This window comes from Prosopis cineraria, unplaced genomic scaffold (assembly GCF_029017545.1).
Source record: "Prosopis cineraria cultivar Desert tree isolate PC_DT_omini unplaced genomic scaffold, ASM2901754v1 PC1116, whole genome shotgun sequence".
NCBI classification, from domain to species: domain Eukaryota; kingdom Viridiplantae; phylum Streptophyta; class Magnoliopsida; order Fabales; family Fabaceae; genus Prosopis; species Prosopis cineraria.
The window spans coordinates 3,199-25,832 of NW_026556441.1; the positions used below are offsets into that span (position 1 = coordinate 3,199).

A 22,634-nucleotide genomic window follows, 5' to 3' on the forward strand; every position below is an offset into this window, starting at 1 on the left:
AACACCTCATATCCAAGGGCGGAACTAGGGTAGCTATTTAGGGAGGCCAACTTTTAGATAACAAAAATGTTAATTTCAAATTTTTAAGATTTATCATGTTGAATTTTTTAAAATTAATTCTATGATTTAAAAAATATTAGATAACAAATCATGTATAATTAAATTCACTTTTTAGAAAAATTTAAGATGCTCTCAGTCTGATATCAAATGATGCTCCATCTTTATCTCTTGTAATTTTAATAGCTTTTTTTGTAATTAACTTGAATAAGACATAGTGGGGTTCTTTTAATGAAGGGTGAAGGGAGTCATGTACTCCCTCTAGACCACAATATAAAATAAAAAAATTTATATATAAATTATATAAAAAATTATTATTGTAATGTGTTCATTAACATTGATATAAGGTGATTTACAAGACACAAAATAATTGTAAATCACCTTATGTCAGCTATTAACGAATCTTACAATAATTATTTTTCTTCACGTGGAACTTCAATATAATTGTTCTTATAAAGTATCTTTTAAAAAACTTTATTTAATTTAAAATATATGATATTGTTTGTTTTTATAATTATTTTTTTTAATTATATTCCTATTTTATTTAATTATCTCTTACAATACATGTAGTTTCCTCCTGATCATATCTTAATATTCTATAACTTGGAAGCATATTTTTCTTTTATATCCTTGTTTTTTTAAATAAGCAAACAACCACAATTGTGTTCCGTACGTACACCAACCTATCTTTGGCGCAAAATAATAATAAAATAATCCAATAGTTCCAGGTCAGAATCCAATTAATGGTTAGATTGAAAGATCGCTCACGCCTGGATCTCGTTATAAATAACAACTTCTTGCAAACTCTACCAATATTGTACAAATAGATCTATTAAATTTATATATTTATATAAAAATTTTTTTGCACAGCTCAATATCTGGTTTTATTTAAAATAAAAATACTAAATTCAAATAATTTAATTATTCTCAGCATATATCACTTAAAAATGCACACATAATTAATATTTCATTAAAATATATAAAATTTTTTAAATTTTAAAATAATTGCATAGAATTCTTTTATATTTAAAAGTTTAAATTAATCTACATAACCTTTTTTTTTCCCACATATTTTTTTACTGGTTCTTTTTTACTTATCTTATTTAGAAAGTCATCATGTTATAATAAAAAAAAGATATGTAGAAGCTTACGTAATACTAACTAATTAGCTTTATAACAATATCATTGACTTATATTGAATGACATAGAAGCTGCTATGTGTTATTTTTTTAATACGTCATGACAATTTTTATTAATAAAAATAATTAAAAAAATAAAAATGAAAGTATACGGTAAGAAAAGTTAAAAAAATTAATTTTAAATTTTTTTAAAAAAATTAATTTAATTAAAATATATATTTAATTTTTTAACTTTATACGATATTTTATTTTAATTTTTTTAATTTTATAGAGTGTTTTTTCAATGTTTTAAATTATAAACAATATTAGTTTTCTTATAATTTTTTTATATTATATTTTTAAATATTAATAAAATATTTTTAAAAGTTAACATATTTAAATTTATTTTTTTAAACTAATACATAACATAAAAAATAATTTAAAATAACAATAAATAACATAAAAAATAACCATTTAAAATTAATAGTATTAGGGAAAAATAAAAAAATATTTTATAAAATAAAAGAATTAAACTAAAATCTTATATAAAATTAAAAATTAAAAATATATTTTAACTTTATTATTTATTCTTGAAACATAATGTAAAATTTGAGGACCCAATTATATTATCATCAATTATCAATCGATTTATAATAAGATTTTTCATAAATTTTATATCATATATATTGATATCTTAACATAAAAAAAACTTATTGCTTAATTTTAGTTGAAATTTTATTTTTGATATGTAATTTTTTTATAAATTATTTATTTTATCATAAAATTTTGCTATTAATATATTAATATATAAATTTTATATATTTTAATTTGATTGGTTAAAAGTATAATAAAATAAGATTAAGTACATGAATTTTACGCATTAATTTATTGTTTAGTGCAAATAATGTAATTGAATCATTTGGTGACAATATTGGTCAAAAAAAAAAAAGAAAAGAAAACATTTGGTGACAACAAGGGAAGCAAATTGTAGCCCACATATTTAGTTACCATCCTGTCCCCTGTTCCTAACTTACCTGTTCTCTTTTTCATCGCCTCGTCCTCTCCACGCCATCTCTCTCTCTCTCTCTCACGGTTCAGATGGCTGATTACAGAGAAATACCTATTCGATCAAATTCTCCAGACACGGCTGGTCACAACAACAATAACAATCCCTATATTAACGTTTCCCCTATTCCCACTTCCACTGATTACAACAACAGTGAGTATTTCTCAGGGAGATTTTGTTTACCGTACGAATTCCTTCTCGTTTCACTTTTATTTCTCTTTCTGCCATGATTTCAGGCCCTAATCCCTGGATATTATTTGCGATACGTTATATCGCTGTGGCAAAACTGTTGAAAGGGCAACCAGGCAAGCGGAGAGCATGGCGGATAACTTCTGGAATCACAGTGAGTTCTCTGTCTTCGTGATTCTTTCCATGGACTAAAGCGGAAAATGAAACATGAGAAACCATAGACTGCTTATGAAGTCAAGTGGACTTGAGAAGAACCAGGTGGAGATGTAATTGTTACAGTTGTGATAATGACTTAAGAGCTATGAAATGGTTAATGTTCTTTGTGTAATATTAGAATATAGAATTTCAAATCTGAATCCAGCGAAGTGAGGGTTCTATTAGTTATATATGAAAATAAAAGTAGGATGCTAGTACTTTGTGTTAAACTTCCGAAACTTTCAATTCAAAGGTTCTGGATTTTACCTCAAACATTCTCTCTCTCTCTCCCCCTAGGAGAAGCTTCTTCCTTGCTGTGTCTGTTGTTTCTTTTCATGATATGTTAATCATTAAAACAACAACAACAAAGACAAGAGGCAAAATCCAGATTTAATGATTGGAAGAAAATTAATTACAGAGGAAACTAGTTGGATAAGTCTAGTTAGGATCGCACAAAAATAAGTAGGAGATAAAGTAAACTGGATTTTATTCTTTCACTTTTAACTTCTCTCAACTGTGTTTCACGCAAATTTTTTATCAGCTGAACGAGACTAGAATCCTAAGAGTTAACACCTATGTGACAATGAAAACGGCTGCATTTAACAACCAATTGCGGCTCTTTTCCAGCAAGTTTCACTTTTTGCTCTTTCCTTGCTCACGGTGATTTTATAAACTAAAAGTTGTTTTCAACATTAAGATTGTACTAAACTATTATATTTATTTTTTAATCTCTGGACTCTAGTTTCAAGTTTAGCGGATGAATTTAGTTGTTTTGAAGTTCTGAGCCACTGGAATATGTTTTCAATATGCAGTCAGATTGGGCTCTAATCCAGCTGATGCAGCAATGGCTAGACTTGTTCAAGGAACAAAAGTGCTCACGCAAGGAGGGCATGACAGAGTATTTCAGAATACATTTGGTATATTGCAAGGAGAGAAGCTGATAACGCAATATGCCTGCTACCTATCAACTTCCTCTGGACCTATAATTGGAACACTTTACATATCAACAAAAAGAATGGCCTTTTGCAGTGATTATCCACTCTATAATTACCCATTCTCACTCTACGGTCAATCCATATACTATAAGGTAGTTGTTACCTTCCTTTTTCCCCATCGAAAGTTAACATTAGTTCTTGTTATGCTGTCATTATGATCCTAGCTTCTTGCTTATCAGTAGACATCTATGATTGTATTCTTGTTATTGGTATTCAAGATGCTTGATATTAACCCAAGATACAAGGAAGCATAATATGACATCAAGAACTGAGAGGATTTCACATGCCTTGAGTTTTGGCTTTGATAGCTTTTGCAGAATGTCTATTGTGTTCTAATTAGAAACTTGAGAAGCTTAAATCTGATATGTCACACCTTGCTAGAAGGCTAGGACAAAATGATCTTATATAGTTACTTCCTGGGAAGATCATGGTTAACTACTTCAATTTCTTGATGATTGTAACTCTTATTTTTTTTCTAATATCAGCTTCTGATTTTGTGTTTGATATGTAGGTGGTAGTTCCAATGGAACAATTGAGCAGGGTCACTCCTTCCTCAAGTAGATGGAACCCTTCAGAAAGATACATTGAGGTTGTCACAGTGGATGGCTATGGATTCACTTTTATGGGGTTTATAGCATATGACAAGGCTCTCAAGACTCTAAGTGAAGCCTTACAACAATATCGCAACCATTCCGCTTGAAGTTGAATGCTCTGCTGTTGTAAGAATGTACATGGCTCATAAAAACACGTACTGAATTCAGTGGTGCTGTATGATCAATAATGTGCTTAGATATGCCGTTGACTAACAGAGGCCTTGTAACTTTCCGTTTTCCTGTTTATATGTGTTTAACAAAGATCAAATATATATAATTGCTTTTTAACCCTTTGTTTAGATAGGAAGAAAGAAAATGGGAGGAGATACAATAGAAAGAAAAGAAAACTAAAAAAAAAAAGAATTATCATTTATTGTATTTGGATAGATAGGAGAAAACTAGGTAAAAAGGAAATGAACAAATATTATAATAACTGTAATAGCTACACATTGAAATATCTCATGTTTCATGTATAAAAATTAATTGGAGGAAAAAATTATATTAAAATCAGTATCATCAAAATAATTTAAAATCAAATTATTTGGTAAAAATATATTTTCATGTTATTATATTTTAAAATTTAATAATTTAATAAAAATGTTATTTTTCTATTTAAAAAACCAAAAGTGAATAATTTTTTCCATTTAAAATTAAACAGTGCTTCCCCTCCCCAAAAAGGCGGGGGTTGATGGGGTTTTTTGCTGTCAAAATTTGTTAGTATTGCTATGAAATAATTAATTGAAGTCAGTGGGAATAACGCGTTGTATACAGTATTTTCTTGCAAAATCAATCCATGTGTGGAGAAAAATAATTGGGCAAACAATATTATGGGTTTCATGTCTCATTTTCTCTTCTAATTTTTTTTCCTTTCACTTTTTCTTTCTTCATCCAGACAAGGTAAACATTGTCCTCCTTTTTTTTCTTCAAGTTTTTTCTCCATCCAAATAGAACATTGATGACTGTTATTATTCTGTTGCAGAAGAAATGTGGCAAATTTAAAAAAAAAAAATCTTTCTGAAGCAAAATCTGAAATAAGAATCCATAGGTATCAAAAATCTTAGGTCAATAGATAGCACAAGTAGAGATCTAGTTACTAGGCAATTTGATCATACAAGCCAAAATTCCTTAATGACTTGAACTTGGATCAATTAGAATTATACTAAAAACAATAATTTGGGTCAAGGCTTACGTACTAGCCCAAATAGACCCAAAAAATCTTAACAGTCAAGTTTGGGAATTTTAAAGATTTTCTTTACTCTGAATTTATTTTAACTGCTTGAATAAACCAAAAGAAATTCGGGCTAACCCAAATAGACTTAACTTGAATACCCAAATTCCTTTTTATTTATAAATAATATAAAAATAAGATAAAAATTGAAAATATTAATTTTTAAAATAAAAATTGAAATTACATAAAAAAATAAAATAAAATAAAAATTGACAATTAAGATATTTGGGCCAGTGGAAAAGCATGAGGGGTTTAGGCCAAATTTAGCTATATAAGTTTTTTTTACATGGTAAGATATTTTAAGCTCGCCTCGCATGAATTACCCACTCTAGACTATACCACACACTGAATACATATTCAATATATTGAATAAGACTAGACAATTGGAAGGAATTCCTCAATATATTCAATAATGGAATAGCCGAATGTAAAACAGCAAGTTCATCGAGTTAGCTGGCACAACAATGTACAGCACCTTGGACCTTTCATCCTATGGCTACATGAGATCAGTTTAGTCTGAATGCATTCTTCTACAAAAATGCTTGAACTTGCTGACAAGCAAAAGGAAATTTGAACATGTGGTAACTTTAGCAGGATTTGTCCTCATATTACAAGTTCAGCAGCTCTATCACTAAATAGTGTTTCAAACTCCAAGCTCTTTGCTACTTCAAAGAAATGTGCAACTGCTTCTTCAGGTGTGCCAACGAGAACACCATGCCCTAGATTAAGAATGTGTCGTCTAGGCCCAGCACACCTCACAACCCTGACAAACAATTTCCTCAGTCTAATTATCATATGAAAGGACGAAAATAACTCAAGATCCATCAAATTAGTGTTTTCTTGATTATGGTAATTTGATTAGCTTAGGCACAACGGTTAATATGGTATCTAGTGACTTCAAATTCAGGTCACCAATCAATGAAACTACGAAAGTATGCCCCTTCTTCCAAAGGCCCTAATCCGACTCAATCAGTCAATCTCTGTTAAATTAAAAACAACTGAATTTCTTGACGTTACTTCTGTTTTTATTTGTTAGTAGCTACTCCCAATTTCACTATTTTTAGTGCTATGATCCTACTGTAAGCATATATCAGGTGGAGTTCAATCTTCATAATTTAGATGATAGATCATAATTCATAAGAATTATTACAGCCTGCAATGGTCAAGATTGGGTCTAAATCTTGCATATACTGAAGTTTAGAGTATCAAGTCACTAACCTCCGAATTTCTTCAGTCACAGCATTAAGAGGGGAGAACAAGTAAGCAGGGTCCACATTTCCCTGCACACTTATTCCATTACCCAATCGTCTTCTTCCATCAGCCATATCTACTGTCCAGTCTAGACCAATAACATCAACTCCAGTTTCTTTCATACGCTCAAGAAGGCCACCGTTACCATTTATATACAGGACAAGGGGGGTTTCAGGGCACTTTTCCTTCACCGAATTAACAATCTGGGGAAAAAAAGAATAACTATTGAAGAGAAGATAGAATTTGGCTAGATAGTATTTAGCAGGGCAAAATACTATAGAAATATTAATCTTAAAATTCAACATAAGCACATGAAAAATGTGGCTTCCTGATTGGGATTTAGCCCTCTAGTATTAGTAAACAAATAAGTTCCGAACTTCTGATAGTTTTCTTCACCAGGTCAACTAGCCAATAACAGGCCAAAGAGGCTTCAAGCTCCCTAACAATTATCTAAAAATGAAACCAGTAATAATGAAAATATATGCAAGCTATGAACCATTGATCTACTTTGTCTCTTCAACTATACAAAGGCGATGAATCTGTTTTAACATAAGCATGAATTTATATAGGCATTGATACCAAAAAATGCAGGGTGAAAATGAAACATAATTTGAAAACAAAAAACATAGTGGAGTATATTTAAGTTACCTCTTTGATATAAGGCTTTGACCAGCGTTCCCACATATCAGGTGGTAGTTGTCCGCCCCATGAATCAAATATTTGTATGCAATGAGCCCCAGACTGAACTTGGAAAATAACGTATTCTGTTATTGCCTGTGTCAAATGAGAAAGAAGAGTCTTCAATACATGTGGTTCTGTATGGCACATGCTCTTTATCTTCGTATATGTGCGCGTTGTGCCCCCTTCCACTATGTATGTAGCTATTGTCCAAGGTGCTCCCACAAAACCCAAAACAGCAGCTTGACCACCAACCTACATAAAACCATAAAGAAAATAAATTAAATGTTAACTCAAGGAAACAGAATTACTTGAATAGTCATGTTAAAGATGAAGGGAGACAACTGAAGTTACCTCCTGGCGTAGTATCTTGAGTGATTCTCCAACAAAACTAAGTTTGTCCAAATCAATTGGATGCAAGGATTTTAAATCCTCAGCAGAGCGTATTGGTGATGATATAACAGGTCCCCTCACATCTTCTATGTCAAATGGGACACCAAATGCAGGAAGAGGGGTAAGTATGTCCGAGAAAATAATGACTCCATCAGGTCTGAAAGCTCTCCAAGGCTGCAAAGAAATTTCCACAATGAGATCAGTTGTCTCTGACCTCTGTCGGAAGGATGGATATTTCTCAGCAAGCTTTCTGTAAACAGCCATGTACCTTCCTGCCTGGCGCATCATCCATGCTGGAGGACGACTAACGGGATCTCCTCTGGCAGCCTTTACTAATAGTGGGTCTGAATAAGAACAGAAAATGAAAGGATACATAAAACAGTAAAGTCAATTGTGATGGAAACAGGTTTACATGGACATGTAAGTTCATGTGTCTGCACAGGAGAAATGAAAAGAGAAGGCAAGACTGTAAGGGATGAAAACAAATCCTGTGGGACTTAGGTGTGAAGGGCTTGTTATCAATGCCTTAAGCACATTATGGATTTGAGTTCCTTACTAATAAAGACGAAGCCTATAAGGAGAATTAACATCAAAATGACCATCATACCCTACTCAATAGAAGTAATATACTCCCTCCGGTCCCATTTATAAGTTCCATTTAGAAGGTGTATTTGGTCCTATTTATAAGTCATGGTGCGTCTTTTAGGTAATATTTGAGAAGTATTTCCAAAATTACCCTTCATGAGAGAGAAAAAGTAACAGGACATTACTTTTAGATTTGTTATATAGGGGCATGTTTGGAATTTTACTTACTTTTATTCCTTATACTTTTATTGTATTGATGAGGTTGGTAGAAATGACTTATAAATAGGACCGGAGGGAGTAATGAACAAATACAAGTTAGCGCCTTCAATAGTACCTCTCCTGTTCCTTTCAAAGAAATGATACAAAACATAGTTAGGAAGTAATGGAATGAAGGACTGAGGGAGATCAATGCTCAAAAGTTCTTTTTAATTCCATTGAAGCAGTGATCCTATGAGTCACTCCTCAGGCAACATTCAATCAATCAGCCGTTCAAATTTCCAAACCAGGTTAAATTGCTTCTAGCCAATTTCACTCCAAGAACCATCTATACACAAACATATTCCTATAAATGATAGTAAAAAACAGAAGAGAATCTTGGGGTTCTAAAACAGTTACCCCCCCCCCCCCAAAAAAAAAAAAAAAACTAGCAGCCGTATCTTTCAGGGCACAAGTACACCTGATAGAGCCACACATGCAGTGCAAACAGATATATTATTCTTTCCTAGTAATCATTCTGACGAATTCTCTTCACCTCTTAATTATTGACCAATATCATTCTTCCTGAAGAATCTCCGCCAACGCCAGAACAGATAAAACCACTTCATTTCCAGTAAAATAGAACGTAATCAACAGAAGAAACAAGAAGCAGAGCAACCCGATTCGCTATTGATGGTCGAAAAAGTTTCAGGAATAGACAATAGGCCATACCGTCATTAGAAGGTGCGGATGTCGAACAAGTGACAGCAAATTTTCTGTGGGGCGATTTTGCTTTTGCAGGGACTGAAATTACAATGGAGCCACCATAGTTGAAGCCAGATTGCACAAACAAGGAGGAAGACTTCCACCCCACAGCACTGTACAAAGCAAATTCCAAAGTCAACACAAATTGAAGTTACCAACTATAGGAAGAGAGACAGATAGAGAGAGGAAGAACTAGCCTGTTAACGGAAGCACTCATCTGGAGGGGGAAGAAATAAGCGGGGTTTGCTAATTTTCTTCGTTAAGGATAAAATTTCGTTGTTGCTGAGATTCCTTATCCTTCAGTGCTTCTTCTTCGTCTTCGCCTTCCCCCAGCTGCTGATAGTGGGGACCTGCAAGTGAATGATAGACCCACGGCCCATGAGGTAGCACACCAGGAGAGAGATAGAAAATCGAGATAAAACTTTTTCCGGAAAAATATTGCTCTTTTATTTGCCAACACAAACAAAATTCATATCGAGTCAATATATTAACATCCTCCCTCCTCTTTCTCCTATTCTATTCTAGTTGCAAGGTGAAAAAAAAATTATTTATAAATCATGTTATTTATTTTTTCTTTATTTTATTAAATATTGACCTTAGAAAATATGTTATTTAAATGTAAATATTTAATTGGAATAAATTTAAAAATATATAAAAATTTTAAACAACATTAAAGAATTTTAAAATTTATGTATCTTAAAAATAGGATTGGAAAGAAAATTGTGTATAAAATAAGTTTTACAAATAACTCATTTATCATAAATTATAAATATATTTTTTTAAAAAATAAAGAATTTAATAATTACATGGTAAAGATGTCTCTTTAGGATCCTTGGAGGAAACACATTCTCAATCTCAATGGGTTATTCTGTTGCTGTTATTTACTCATTTAAATTAATTATTAATGTAAAATGTAGAATTTCGTTCAGCTGTAGAGACGGCTCCATCCGGCAAAAGAAATAAGAAAAATAAAAAGACCGTTCGATTAATTTGATTTTTATTGTTACATTAAAACAAAATATATTAGCTTCATTCCGTTGCCGGGAATCGAACCCGGGTCTCCTGGGTGAAAGCCAGATATCCTAACCGCTGGACGACAACGGAAGCATGTTAAAGGAGTCGTTTGATATTATATTCTATTATACCAATGGCTTCTTTTATCACAACCAAATTGGTTTGCCCATTTCGATGCCTAGACTGAACAAGGGCTTGGCGGGGGCGATGGTTTTGCGTGCAGCATTTGTTGCTGGCGACTGAGAGAGTTGTCCGAGAAGAGGGAATCGTTGCCGTCGGTGACAGTACAATTGCCTTTATGTCAATCTGTTTTGCTTCTTCATGATAGTTCAGTAAACTTATCTGCCTCTCCCGTCCAGGACCCAACGCCGCCTGCCGGTGGAAAGGAGGCTCGCTTCCATTTCCTGTGCTAAAATTTTGCCCAACCAAACGGGTCCTAACTCTGTGAGCTGTTCTCCTTGGAGGTGCTTTCGAATGATTTCATCTAAAGAAAATGCATTTTGGGGATGGATTTTTATATCACTTGGCTCTATATTCTTTGTTGGGTACTTCTTTGCTGCAATTATTTCCAAGCTTCTCCCACCTTCAAATATAGCGATAGTATCTGCCATGCAAAATGACTGGTAATCAATTATAATGTGAAGTTTCTATCTTTATATTTATTTTTTGTGTGATTTGTTTATATATATAACGGAACGATACATGCATAAATCATTAGGCCTCGACATTGAATTATGTTCCATACTGGACTTTCTGCTTTTAACTTCACGTACTGTTGGTGGATTCGATATACAGTTTTATCATTCATGCTACCAGATGGCTAGATTTACTATCTCTGTTTCATTTTGATACAGAGTCATATGCTAATTTTTTAATCATATGAAATAACATGGTCAAAGTTTTACTCTTGCCATTTTGAGTATGTAGATGCTAGGGAGGAATGAACGTGGATCAATTGTGGGCAACAGCTTGGAAAATATTGTTTTTTTAGCATTTAGATCAAAGTTTTAAATTTAGCTTTGAGGGAAGATAAAGCAAATGCTTCTAACTTCTTTCAAAATTTCTGACAGGCTGCTCTGGGGTAAAACTTAGAGGCATTTATTGTGTGTGTAGTTTCATTTTTTAGAGAACCAAGTTGTAAGAGTATATCAAGAGGGTTCTGTGACCTCTTTTTCTTTTTCTTTTAATTGTATGGAGTGCCTTCAAAGTAGCTGGTTTGGTCTGAGGTCCTTTAGCTTCATGTCTAATATACTACTAATCAGGTCAACTTTATCAGCTTGACAACATGCTAGGTATATCATGGATTGGGGAGCTTGTGCCTTCTCATATATTAATAAAGGGGCTACAAAGGGTTCTTGTTCATCATTTGATGCAAATGACTTGTTAGTTTATGCTTGTCAGAACATGATTGATGCAGTTATTTTACGTTAAAATTGCTAGTTCTTGTTATTTTTCCATTTAAATGATTGCTAGTTCTAGTTATTTTCCACTTACATGATCTATTGAAATGCGGGGATTTATTTGGTTTTTATCATTGCTTAATCATGCATTTTCATAATTCATTCTGAATGACGAAAGATTCAGAAATGAAAGACAGCTAATCTATGGAATTGCATCCAAATACAGATCAAATTAAATTAGTCTTCAAAAAGATATCCTTTACTATTTGAAGTTTTGTTTGAAAATTCATTCACCACCATTTATGTACATTATGAGTTTTTGAGGTAAGTTCATGTGTATCACATGCTTTGACTCCAATAAAAGGGCATTCTTTCCAGCTAGTGAAATGGTTATGTCGTCTGGTGCAGAGTTACAGCTAACCTATTTAGGTTAAGTCTTTTAGCCTTTATAGAATATGGGGAATTGTTTGGTACACTTGTTTCATAAATTCCCATTTCTTAGGTATGTCAAATGTCTTCTTGAGTGGGATCCCAAAAATACCTTTGAAGGGGACGTGAGGTTCTTGAATTCACCCTGATGAGTTGTTTTTTAACTGTCATAATATGTGGGAAATAACTTTTCTCTTCCTGGTGGATTATTTCTAAAGAATTTTATTTATTTATTTTTCTGTTATAGGTTTTTCAATTGTATGTTTTACTAGTGTTATCATAATTATTCTTAATAACTTGATCATCGTCATTGTTGATAATAATGCTGCTATCACTTTCCAGTCTTCTTTTTTCTATTTTTTTCCTTTTAGTGTCTATCTATCTCAAAACATTTTTTTTTTTAAAAAGAAAACAAAAATTTTTCCTAATCTGTATTTGGCTTATTGTAGGTATTACTGCTTCTTGGTGCCGTTGACTCTGCCTATGGTTGTGGTTGCTGTATACTTTCATTGGCTCAGCATGAAGATGTTCAAGCATGCTTAACGTCTAATTATTTATCCGATCATTATTTGGAGTGGAGGCACGCAGGATTTCTTTCTGCTTCAAAACTGACATTTAATTTGGTCCCTATAAATATAATTAACACTTGTTCCCTAATCATGTCCTATGTTTCAAAAGCCTATAAATTTATCCTCATGGTTATCTTTCTTTTTCTTTTCCTTTTTCTTTTTTTTTTTTCTTGTGTGGCGCCAATCCTTATTGTATATGAAATAGTAATAATTATCTGAAGATTGAACATCATCATCGGTTGGATTCAAATGTCAAATCCCTCATTCTTTGCAGCTCCTATTTCTCAAACTTGTGTGTATTTATTTTTTATTTAATTGAATCAAAATACTTTGTCATGAGAAATTAAATTTTTTCATTAAAAAATCACTTATTTTTGGAAAATTGTTGTTATAAAAAATTTTATGATGTTTTTTAAGTTTTTAAAAATAATCAAGATCTTGAGGAAAAAAAACTTAATTTTTTCTTTTTTTTGAGAGATCTTCAAATACCGAGACTAAAGGCTTACTCTATATGACTGGACCAACAAGATAGTCCATGTTGAATATCATGCTATGGACAAAATGAAATGGAGATTCCTAGATTTAATTGGTTAAACTTGATGGGGTAGTCAATCATGAAGGAGAAGCTGCGTGCGGTGGTCTTATTTGAGATTAGGCTAGTAATTGGAGTGGTGGGTTTATGTCGACAATGCGCTACTTTCCTTACACTACAACAAAAATGATGAGCATCAATGAAGGCTTAAATCTTTGCTTGACTCTCGATTTCAAAAAAGTTAATCTGTTTTTCCGATTCCATGAAGACCTTAGAAAACATTCAAAAAATCAGGATAGGTCTCACCCAACTTTTGAAGTTGGAAACGATATTAGGAAAATGTTTATGCATGATTGGGAGGTTTCCTCTGAGTACATGTTTAGGAAAGCAAACAATTGTACAGATTAGTTAGCACGCAATATTATCCTCAGATCACCAACACCACATTATTATAGAACCACCTCCTGAATATTTAGCTATTGTAGGCTATATGACCTTAGATACAGTTCTAGAGACGTGGGTTAATTCCTTTTTTGCTCCTTTATTTTTCCTACTTGTAGGTTTTGCCTCCATTTGTAATTCAAAATACATACATACATACATACATATATATATATATGTATCATGCTTTTTTCATTCAACCTGAACCATAATACTTCTGGTAAATTTAGTTGCTCCATGTGATTTTTTTTTTTTTTCTTATGGAAGTGGATACATGTAATTTGTTTCCTGGAATTTGTGGCAATGTTGTTATGGAGTATCTTGAAAGAAAGATTTATTTACCTTCATCAAAAATTTACTTGAATAATCTGTACATATCTATATATAACTACACTTTGAGCCATGTGGACTATTTTGGCCTTGATGAACCTTTGGTACCAAGTCACCTAATATTTTTTATATTACCCCAAAAAAAGAAAGAAAGAAAATGAGATATCCACCAGAATGAAATCAACATAGTAAAAAGAGATTCATGATGTTTGATTTCAGATTTGCTAGTACTGATGAGTAGAACCTGGCCACAACAGAATCTTATTATTGCAAACATGAAGAAAAAGATGCTTTAAATATCTAAACAACATCCAACTCTCTTGCAGCACAGAAATAGAAAATTGAGGCCCCTTGGATGAAGCATCAATGGTAGCCTCTATACAAAGCTCTTGGAAGAATCAACCACTCTGCATACTCAACACATGTTCGGACTTGTCTTTGGAGAAAGGTCCCTTGAACATAATAGAACCAAGATCATGGTTACTTCTCTGGTTGCATGAGTATGCAACTTTATCATAGAGAATAGAGTACCCTAAATTACTCACATTCCTAAAATAGCAAAACTCATGGCTTTTGTATTTGTATACTTGTTGTGTGCTACCAAATGCTTTAACCAAAGTATCATTCTTCACAACCACAGTGCTGTGAGCATTCTGCAGATTCTTGAGAGACCTGCTTGAGAATCCGGAATCATGACTCTCATCAAATCCCAACGTGACATTTGCAACAGATAAAGAGGTTTCATTTCCTTGATTCAGTTCATCCAAGTAGAAGGATAGGGAAAATTTTCTGGAAGTTTTATCCACAAAATGGACAGGAAAGTATGGAAGCTTGGCATCAACAGTGTTATTGAAAAGGATTGTTTGGTTTGCACTTTCCATAGCCCCATCTTTCACAAATACCAGTGAGTTCATGTAACTGAAGTCTTGAACTAAACTGGTTGTGATATTACCAAAAGAAGATCTCACCCACCCAGTTGATGAAATTGATCTCCTTGCACTAGTCTGAAAATTTCCATTCAAGCCTTTGTAATGTGAAACAGAGGATTCAACCAGAGGCTTGACAATGAGGTGGAAATTTCCCCTTCAGTTTTTCTGCTCTTTCTATCCAACCAAACATGCAGATTTGCATCTATGAACCAGACATTCAAAGCATTTGTTACCCTAAACCCTAATGAGTGGGAATCTCCATCCAATATCATACCCAAAAGTGGTGTGATTTCAATATCATAAGAAGGAAGATCAAATGACCCTATTCCAGTTATGGGTCTCCACAGCAATGGCTCTATCCCTCCTGTGTAAATCACAGTAAAAGGCCAAACCCCACCAATAATCTGATCATCAAGAGTGACCAAAACCTCTCTGAATGGTCCATTCCCAGGTGTATCAGTAAGGTTGTTTGCAGCAATGTACTCATTTGGAGGATTGCCATACCAAAATTCATCTTTCTCATGATACGAAATATAGACCTCTAACACAGCCCTATAAGCATTTTGGGGGATTTTGAATTCTTTCATAGCTGTATCACTAGAATTCACAATTTCAAACCACAACCCATCATTCAAAGGAAGATTTCGTGAAACGGGTAAGATCAAATCAGCTGGAAAACCATACCCAAAAGCTAAACTTGCATCAGATTTTGGTTCATCACCAGAAAAACTCTTCACTTGAGGATAAAAGTGAAAGTAAACATCAACATGGTAAACCCCAGTGTAAGTATTGTCCACAAGATTTCCCAAATAAACAGCAAGAAGGTGATCATCACTCATGAGCAACGAAGAGTACCTAGTGATGTCCTTTTTAACAGTCCAAACAATCCCAGTAGGCCTAGGCTCCGCCGTACAACTCCGAAGCAGCTCAACCCCACCGAGCCACACACCGAAAATGCGATCGAATTGGATTCCTCTACAAGTCGCCTTCCACTCGAGAACAATCTTGGAAAACTCGCGAGGGCAATGTTTGGGAGGACTGTAATTAGCGAAAACTGGGGGTTTTCCATACGTGAAGCCAAAATCGTGATGAAGTATGCGGTATGAACAAGGCTTTGTTTGAGGGAGTTTAATGGGTTTGGTTACCTCGAAGAACTCAGTCGGTGAGGTATCATTCGGGGAAGATCCGAGCTGAGCAAGATGGTGTGGTCTGAGATGCTTGATTTTGTGAAGATTAGTTGCAGAACCGGGGTGTCGAAAACTCAAGAGGACGAGGGAGAAGAAGAGAAAGATGAAAGAAAAGTTCATCACTGTGGTCTCAAGTATGCACCGTGAAAGTGGAAGTTGCTCTGCATTGAGCTAATTTCATATGTGACTGCTTCATTGGCCTGTTTATAGGATCCGAGCTCGACGAGAGTCAATGCAAAGTCCATGCCTCGATGGATTTAAATATTAGAGAAAAATAATTAATTAAAGAAAGTTAATTAAATATAGTAATTATATTTAAAATTAAAAAATTAGATTAAATTATTTCCATAATTAATAAAATAAATCTGTCTCGTGAATATAAATATTGATTTTGTAAATAAAAAAATTTAGAACAATGTAATAAATGCTTATTAAAATTTCTAATTTTGCTTGTTAAAAAAGAAGGAGGCAGGTAAAAGTTTCTCTTGAAATAAAAAAAAAATGGAGGGAGTAAGAATCTTGAGACAGGGTTTAATATTGAATCAATTTTGAGCTTTGATCAGGTGCTTAGTTTCATTGATCATATGCAACCACGGCTGTTATATAAATACTTAAATAGAAAGTAGTGTGTTCAATCCCACTTATGAATATAAGCTATTAATGCTTGCCTTTCTAGTTCAAAAAAAAAAAAAAACAGCTTAAGGCATTCCTGGATTATGAAATTGCTGTTGGTAATGACAGTTACACACAACAAAAATCTGAATTAGTTTGAGCAAGTAGTAATAATGGCCAAATTTTTTAAGTTACTAGGTAATGGAATGAAAAAAAAAAATAACTAAGAAGAGTTTAAATTTTTTATGTAAGTTGTTTAAGTAAATCAAATGATTAAATTTTGCTATTCCCAGCACAAACTAAAGAGATGCATAGGTGGTTAACTGAGTCTTCCAAAACACAACTGAAGGTGACATGAATTTATTGAATGTCAAGTAATAGCCTCTTATGGCATCATAAAAATTGATGATAATACAGATAATTAAATGACAATTCACAAGAAGGACTAAATATAAAGTGGAATCAAAAGCCTTAAGATGATTTTATTTAAGTCATACCTATTCTAATTTATATATATTCATTTAATTATACCTGTCATTTACTATTATCTGTTAATAGAAAAATGAGGATTATTTTTTTACTCACATTTTCATTCTCTTTAATTTTATTCTATTTCACATGTGAAACACGCGTATAATCAATCATAAATTCATTCTGGCAAAAAAAAAAAAAATCAATCATAAATTCATAATTGCCACCATTTTTAGGTCATATTTAATTTAATGTAATAAGTTTCTCCCAATCATTGATTTACTTCCTAAAATTTAATTTTTATCGATTCAAATCCCTAAATTTTAATAATCATGCACAATTAGTTTTTTATGATTTGAAGATATATAATAACTAACACATTAACACGTATGTGATATAACCTTTAACTTAAGGATGACAGAATCGTCCTGAATTTCTCTCCATTATTCTTTCTATTTCTTATTTAGCTTCTGATTCCCTCCTAACTTCTAATACTCGGTTCACTCACCAGGTTTATTAATTTTTAATTTATTATCTGTTGTTCATTTTCTTTTCAATATTATTTGCCTTATATTAAAAAGAAATACTAGTCAAATTGAGATTAATAAAAGTATAAAACTATGAAATTGTGGGTGAAATTTTAAGAATTTAATTGATAATATTAAATTTTAAGGACTAAATTTAATAACAGAAATAAATTTGAATGACAAAAATAATTTACTATCCCATATAAATATAATAAAAAAATAATCACGACTCTAACTTTCACTGCTACTTTTGGGGGACAATCTTACCACTGCCTTTCTACTTTTATATCAAAATAATTTATCTTTGTCTGGCCTTTAAAAATAAGGGACCTTCAATTTATTTATTTATTATTGGGTCCTCCCTTTCTATATTTTTGTTTTACTCCCACAACAACTTTTGTGAAAGCTCCCCTCCCCCAAACAATTTTTGAGACTGGGATAGGTATTAAATGTAAGAATCTTTTTTTTAATAAAGATTCGAATTTTAATTTATCATATTATAGTGATCAGATTTTTTTCGAATCCAACTTTCATTAGTTGTTAATGTTTATATTGATTATAATAAAAATTAAAAATAATTACAACCGAACTCCTTCAATTTTTTATTAACAATTTTGGAAATACAAACTTGATTTCAATGACATATGGAAATACAATTTTCTTTTTTTTTTGGATAAAACGGAAAATAAAGTTTGCTTAATAATTTCAAGAACGAGATTCACGGTGTCATCATTTGTGTAACCCTTTTCTCGCGTGTCTCACGAGTTAGCAATTCTCTGTCGAGATCGAGAAAGACGAAAGGGAGATTAATAGATTATATTCTCCATTTTTCTTTTCTTTTTTTCTCTGCTTTTGCTTTTTTACCCAAGAAGTTCTTTTCTTTGTTGGTCAACAAGTTCTTTTCGTTTCAATTACACTTTATCATCTTAATTTAATGAAAAATAAATTTGTGTTCCAATGATTTGAAATATTTTAATATAGGACAAAAGAGTAAATTAGCTTTTAAATTATAAGTCTAGAAATATCTAAAAACCCTAATTTTATGTTTGATATGTAATATTTTTTTTTCAACTTTTAAAAATAGTGTAATTTAACCCAAGCCTTTAACAAAAGTTAATTTTAACCTTTAGCTAATCAGAAAATGACAAAAAATATTAAGAAAATCTTCTAAGTCCTATATGTAACTTTTGGATTCTTAATATAATTTTGAAGGTCATTTTCTAATTAATTAATAATTAAAATTAACTTTTATTAATCATAGGAGTCAAATTGCACTATTCTCAAAAGTTGAAAGATAATATTACATTAGAAATAAATTTTGGATCCTAAAAACTCTTAAGCCTATAGTTTAAAGATTAATTTATTTTTTTTATCCTTTAATATATTAATCCATTTGATATAGTGCTGTAGAGCTTTTACTAGTTGGTAGGGAGATGATAACAGTGCCTATTTTTTATGACTGATTATTTTAATTAAAAAAACTTTTATTAATTGACATTTTTCAAATGTAATAGATTTTTTTTTTTGAAATTAAATGTAATAGAAAGTTAACTTTGAGCCATATCACGTGGAATTATCAAACAATCTTATCCCCACTTTGCTGCTGCTTTTGCTTTTAGCAAACAGTCTAGTTTCGCTACTCTCTCCCTCTCTTTACAATTAATTATTATTCATGAATTTAGTGAGGTAAGATCATATTGATGATAAAACTTTTTCAATAAATATTTAACATAGATGCACATTCAGAATTTGAACTGAAGACCACTACTTAAGCTGGTTAATTAACAACTTATGTAAGAATATTTTTTTCTCAAAAAAAATATTACTATATATATCATTTCTATTAAAAAGGATTAAATATCTCAATGCTAATTCTTTAAAAGAGGTATGACTGAAAAAAGATATACCTAATGATAGTTGGCTCGAATAAAAAGAATTCAATTATCCTTAAATAAGTTGAGAATTTGAACTTTATGGATGAAAAACATTAAGTTGAAATAAGTATCCTTTTGTAAAACCAGAAATATTTAAATTTGATTTATATAATATTAAACACCAGATGCTTGTGCAAAAAAATACGTATACGTCAAGAACAAAGGTAATAATAGTCATGAAGATGTTAGGTCATGTTCATACTTGCTATTTTGAGTACAAGGTTTCCAACCTATTTTATTTTAAATACACTATAAAGGCCTTTCTTAAAAGACAAATAAGCATAATCACGCACATTTATAATCATCAACAGGTGCTAGTTCCAGTGGAAGAGATTATGGCCACTTAAAACTGAAATCCTGAATTCAAATTCATGTGAATATAAGAAATACTTTTGGAAGAACTAGTCCCCATTTGAGCTATGTATGGAGCTTTCTCCTCACATTCAACCAATTTCATACTCCTTTTGTCCTAAAACTTGATCTCTTCTCTTTATTGTTTTCAACTTCGACTAAATAAATTTGACTTGTTTAATGAGATTTGGATTTTTTCCATATTATTTCATTAGAATCATAACACATTTAGCGCTCATTAAGGGTGGTGATAAGCACCTGAAGCTCGTCACCTTTGATCAAATTTTTGGACCATCTAGAATTAACTTCAATGATTCATATTTAAATATTTTTATTTTTATTTTATATTTATCAAAATAATAATTTATATTTTTTAATAAATATGCTCATCACAAATTTAAATTATTTAGAATATCCAAATTTAATATTAATTTTCATGTAATTGTTGTAAATTAACAATTCAGATTTTCTTTAAATAATCTAGATTTAATATTAATTTTTTTATAAAAAGAATAACAAGTTAAAGATGTCAAATCTAAATTGTTTAGAATAAATCTATATAATAAATTTAAAAAATTATAAAAAATTTAATATTAAATTTAGACTATTTATACTGATGATGAATATATTTAATGTACAAGTTTATATTTAAAATTTTTTATAAATTTTAAAAAAAATAAAAATTTATAAAAAATTTTAAATATGAACTTGTACATTAAATGTCAAAGATCTATCCCACCCCTGACGAGCCCAGAGTGGGAACCCCACTAGAATCTAACATCCATTGGTTCCTAATTCATTATACTCCCTTCCTTTTCCATTATAAGAATGAATTACATCGACGTTATTGGTCAAAACATATTACATGCATGCTGACAAGTGTCTGCAAAAGTACATGCACCGTGACAAGTGTTTAGTTGCAGTTAAATGGAGCATTCTGTATTCTTCAGAACGAAAGAAAGAAAACAAAAGAGGAAACATTTCTTAGTTACAGTTCTTGTGCGCACATCTAGGTGTAAGCGCTGCTTTGATTTGATTCGGCGTCAGAATCTATAAAACTTATGGATCGAACAACACTAAAATATGAACTGAATCAAATAAAATAAGATAATCAAACTAATTAAGAATCGAACCAAAATTTAATAATTAAGTTCACTCAGTTAATTGATTTTGAGTTTTATAGTTGACTTATTGAACTTGAGTCAGTTTTATTATTTTTTTTCTATTGAAATAAATAAGACTTATCTATAAAATTAGACTTATAAAATGATAGTAATCCATTTTAAAGAGAAATTATCTATTTTAAAGAGAAGTTAGGGTTTGACCTTATCAAATTATATATTTATTTTTATTAAGTATAAAAAAAAAGTAATTAATAAACTAAATTTAATTTATAAATTAATAAATTACATATATACATAATAATTTGCGTAATTCATTCTATTCAATTTTAAATCTTATTAATTGAATTAAACCAATCAATCAACATATTTTTTTTAAAAACTAAATCAATCTAAAAAATTAAATAGACCAAATTAAATAATAAAAATTAATTTAATTTTTAATTTTAATTTGGTTTTACTTGCCCCTACACGCATCTCAATACGTTTATTCCAAGAGATTATGTATGGTTATGCTGACATGAAAGCTTAATAATCAGATCGTGATATTTGATTAACTTTATTTAAAAATATATAACTATTCAATTTTATTCTTATTCAAACAAAATTAAATTTACATTACACTCTCTCTCATAATTAAATAGTTTAAAGAAAAATAATATAAAAATATGATGAATACCCCAACAACTATTTATATTAAGGACCAAAATTTTTTTAAAAAACCCTATAATAAAAATTTTGAGAAAGTGTATGTTATGCTCTCTCAGTTAAAAAATTTAAGGCATTTTCAATCAAATTTTACTTTCTAATAAAATAGTTAGTTATATTCAAATTAATATTATATTTTCATATTTACTCCTATTTAATAGAATATTTTACTTTAAAATAAATATAAAGTAATTTATTTATTATGAATACTTTTGAAAAATACATTCATTGCACATTAAAATATTAAATATCCTTATATTTTTAAACATCTAGCCTTTCAAACAATATCTTAGCTCTTGAACTTTCAAGGGAGGGGAAGGGAGTATAAATTAGACTTGATTCTTAGCCTAAATGTAAAAGGTTTCTTCTATGATTGATACATATGCCCACTGTTTTGAGTATATTCATAATTTGATAAAAATAAGATTTTATTAATTATGCTTTTTTAATTACCACTTTAAGTAGAGAGAGAATTGAAAATGATTATAGTGCAATGATTCTGTATATAAATTTAAAGTCATATTAAATGATATACATTTTTAGAAGTTTATAATTTTATCTTAAAAATAAATTTCTAAGTGTCATCATTGATCTTTGTTGATATATAATCTTATCTTAAATTATTTTATAATTTGAGTTGGAGGGAGTATTAGTTGAGAATTATAATAATAAATGACGCATTGCATTAATTTGACATTAAATCCTAGTAATTGATAGATGTATAAACAATGGTTGGTACTTTTATTTGATATCAAGTTCATGGAAAGATCA

At 30.9% G+C, this 22,634-nt stretch overlaps 2 protein-coding genes, 1 long non-coding RNA gene, 1 other non-coding gene and 1 pseudogene across 4 annotated transcripts; 2 read left to right on the forward strand and 3 right to left on the reverse strand.

Moving 5' to 3' along the window:
* The first annotated feature begins 2,432 nt into the window (after positions 1-2,432).
* LOC129299319 (GEM-like protein 1) lies at positions 2,433-4,501 on the forward strand. Its single transcript, XM_054937783.1, has 3 exons — positions 2,433-2,584; positions 3,438-3,712; positions 4,132-4,501. Exons 1-3 carry the CDS (start codon positions 2,560-2,562, stop codon positions 4,318-4,320), a joined length of 489 nt encoding a protein of 162 aa, XP_054793758.1. The 5' UTR covers positions 2,433-2,559; the 3' UTR covers positions 4,321-4,501.
* A 1,323-nt stretch (positions 4,502-5,824) lies between these two features.
* Positions 5,825-9,707, reverse strand: LOC129299315 (uroporphyrinogen decarboxylase 1, chloroplastic-like). The gene is made up of 6 exons (XM_054937780.1): positions 9,506-9,707; positions 9,276-9,421; positions 7,725-8,107; positions 7,341-7,625; positions 6,660-6,895; positions 5,825-6,204 (listed from the first exon to the last, which is right to left on the reverse strand). The coding sequence occupies exons 1-6, from the start codon at positions 9,523-9,525 to the stop codon at positions 6,045-6,047; spliced, it is 1,230 nt and encodes a 409-aa protein (XP_054793755.1). The 5' UTR covers positions 9,526-9,707; the 3' UTR covers positions 5,825-6,044.
* Positions 9,708-10,340: 633 nt separating this feature from the next.
* Positions 10,341-10,412, reverse strand: TRNAE-UUC (transfer RNA glutamic acid (anticodon UUC)). Its single transcript has one exon. It is a non-coding gene; the product is annotated as a tRNA-Glu (tRNA).
* Positions 10,413-10,498: 86 nt separating this feature from the next.
* On the forward strand, positions 10,499-12,952 carry LOC129299320 (uncharacterized). Its single transcript, XR_008590539.1, has 2 exons — positions 10,499-10,945; positions 12,601-12,952. It is a non-coding gene; the product is annotated as an uncharacterized LOC129299320 (long non-coding RNA).
* Positions 12,953-14,231: 1,279 nt separating this feature from the next.
* On the reverse strand, positions 14,232-16,295 carry LOC129299318 (peptide-N4-(N-acetyl-beta-glucosaminyl)asparagine amidase A-like; annotated as a pseudogene).
* Between the last annotated feature and the right edge of the window lie 6,339 nt (positions 16,296-22,634).

Coding starts and splice junctions, on each gene's coding strand:
- LOC129299315 (XM_054937780.1), bottom strand. CDS start 9,525: ATGAGTGCTTCCGTTAACAG. Junction 8,108..9,275: donor ATCCGCACCTTCTAATGACG/GTATGGCCTATT, acceptor GTTCTTATTCAG/ACCCACTATTAGTAAAGGCT. Junction 6,205..6,659: donor GTGACTGAAGAAATTCGGAG/GTTAGTGACTTG, acceptor ATTGTTTGTCAG/GGTTGTGAGGTGTGCTGGGC.
- LOC129299319 (XM_054937783.1), top strand. CDS start 2,560: ATGGCGGATAACTTCTGGAATCACA. Junction 2,585..3,437: donor GGATAACTTCTGGAATCACA/GTGAGTTCTCTG, acceptor TTCAATATGCAG/TCAGATTGGGCTCTAATCCA. Junction 3,713..4,131: donor GTCAATCCATATACTATAAG/GTAGTTGTTACC, acceptor TTTGATATGTAG/GTGGTAGTTCCAATGGAACA.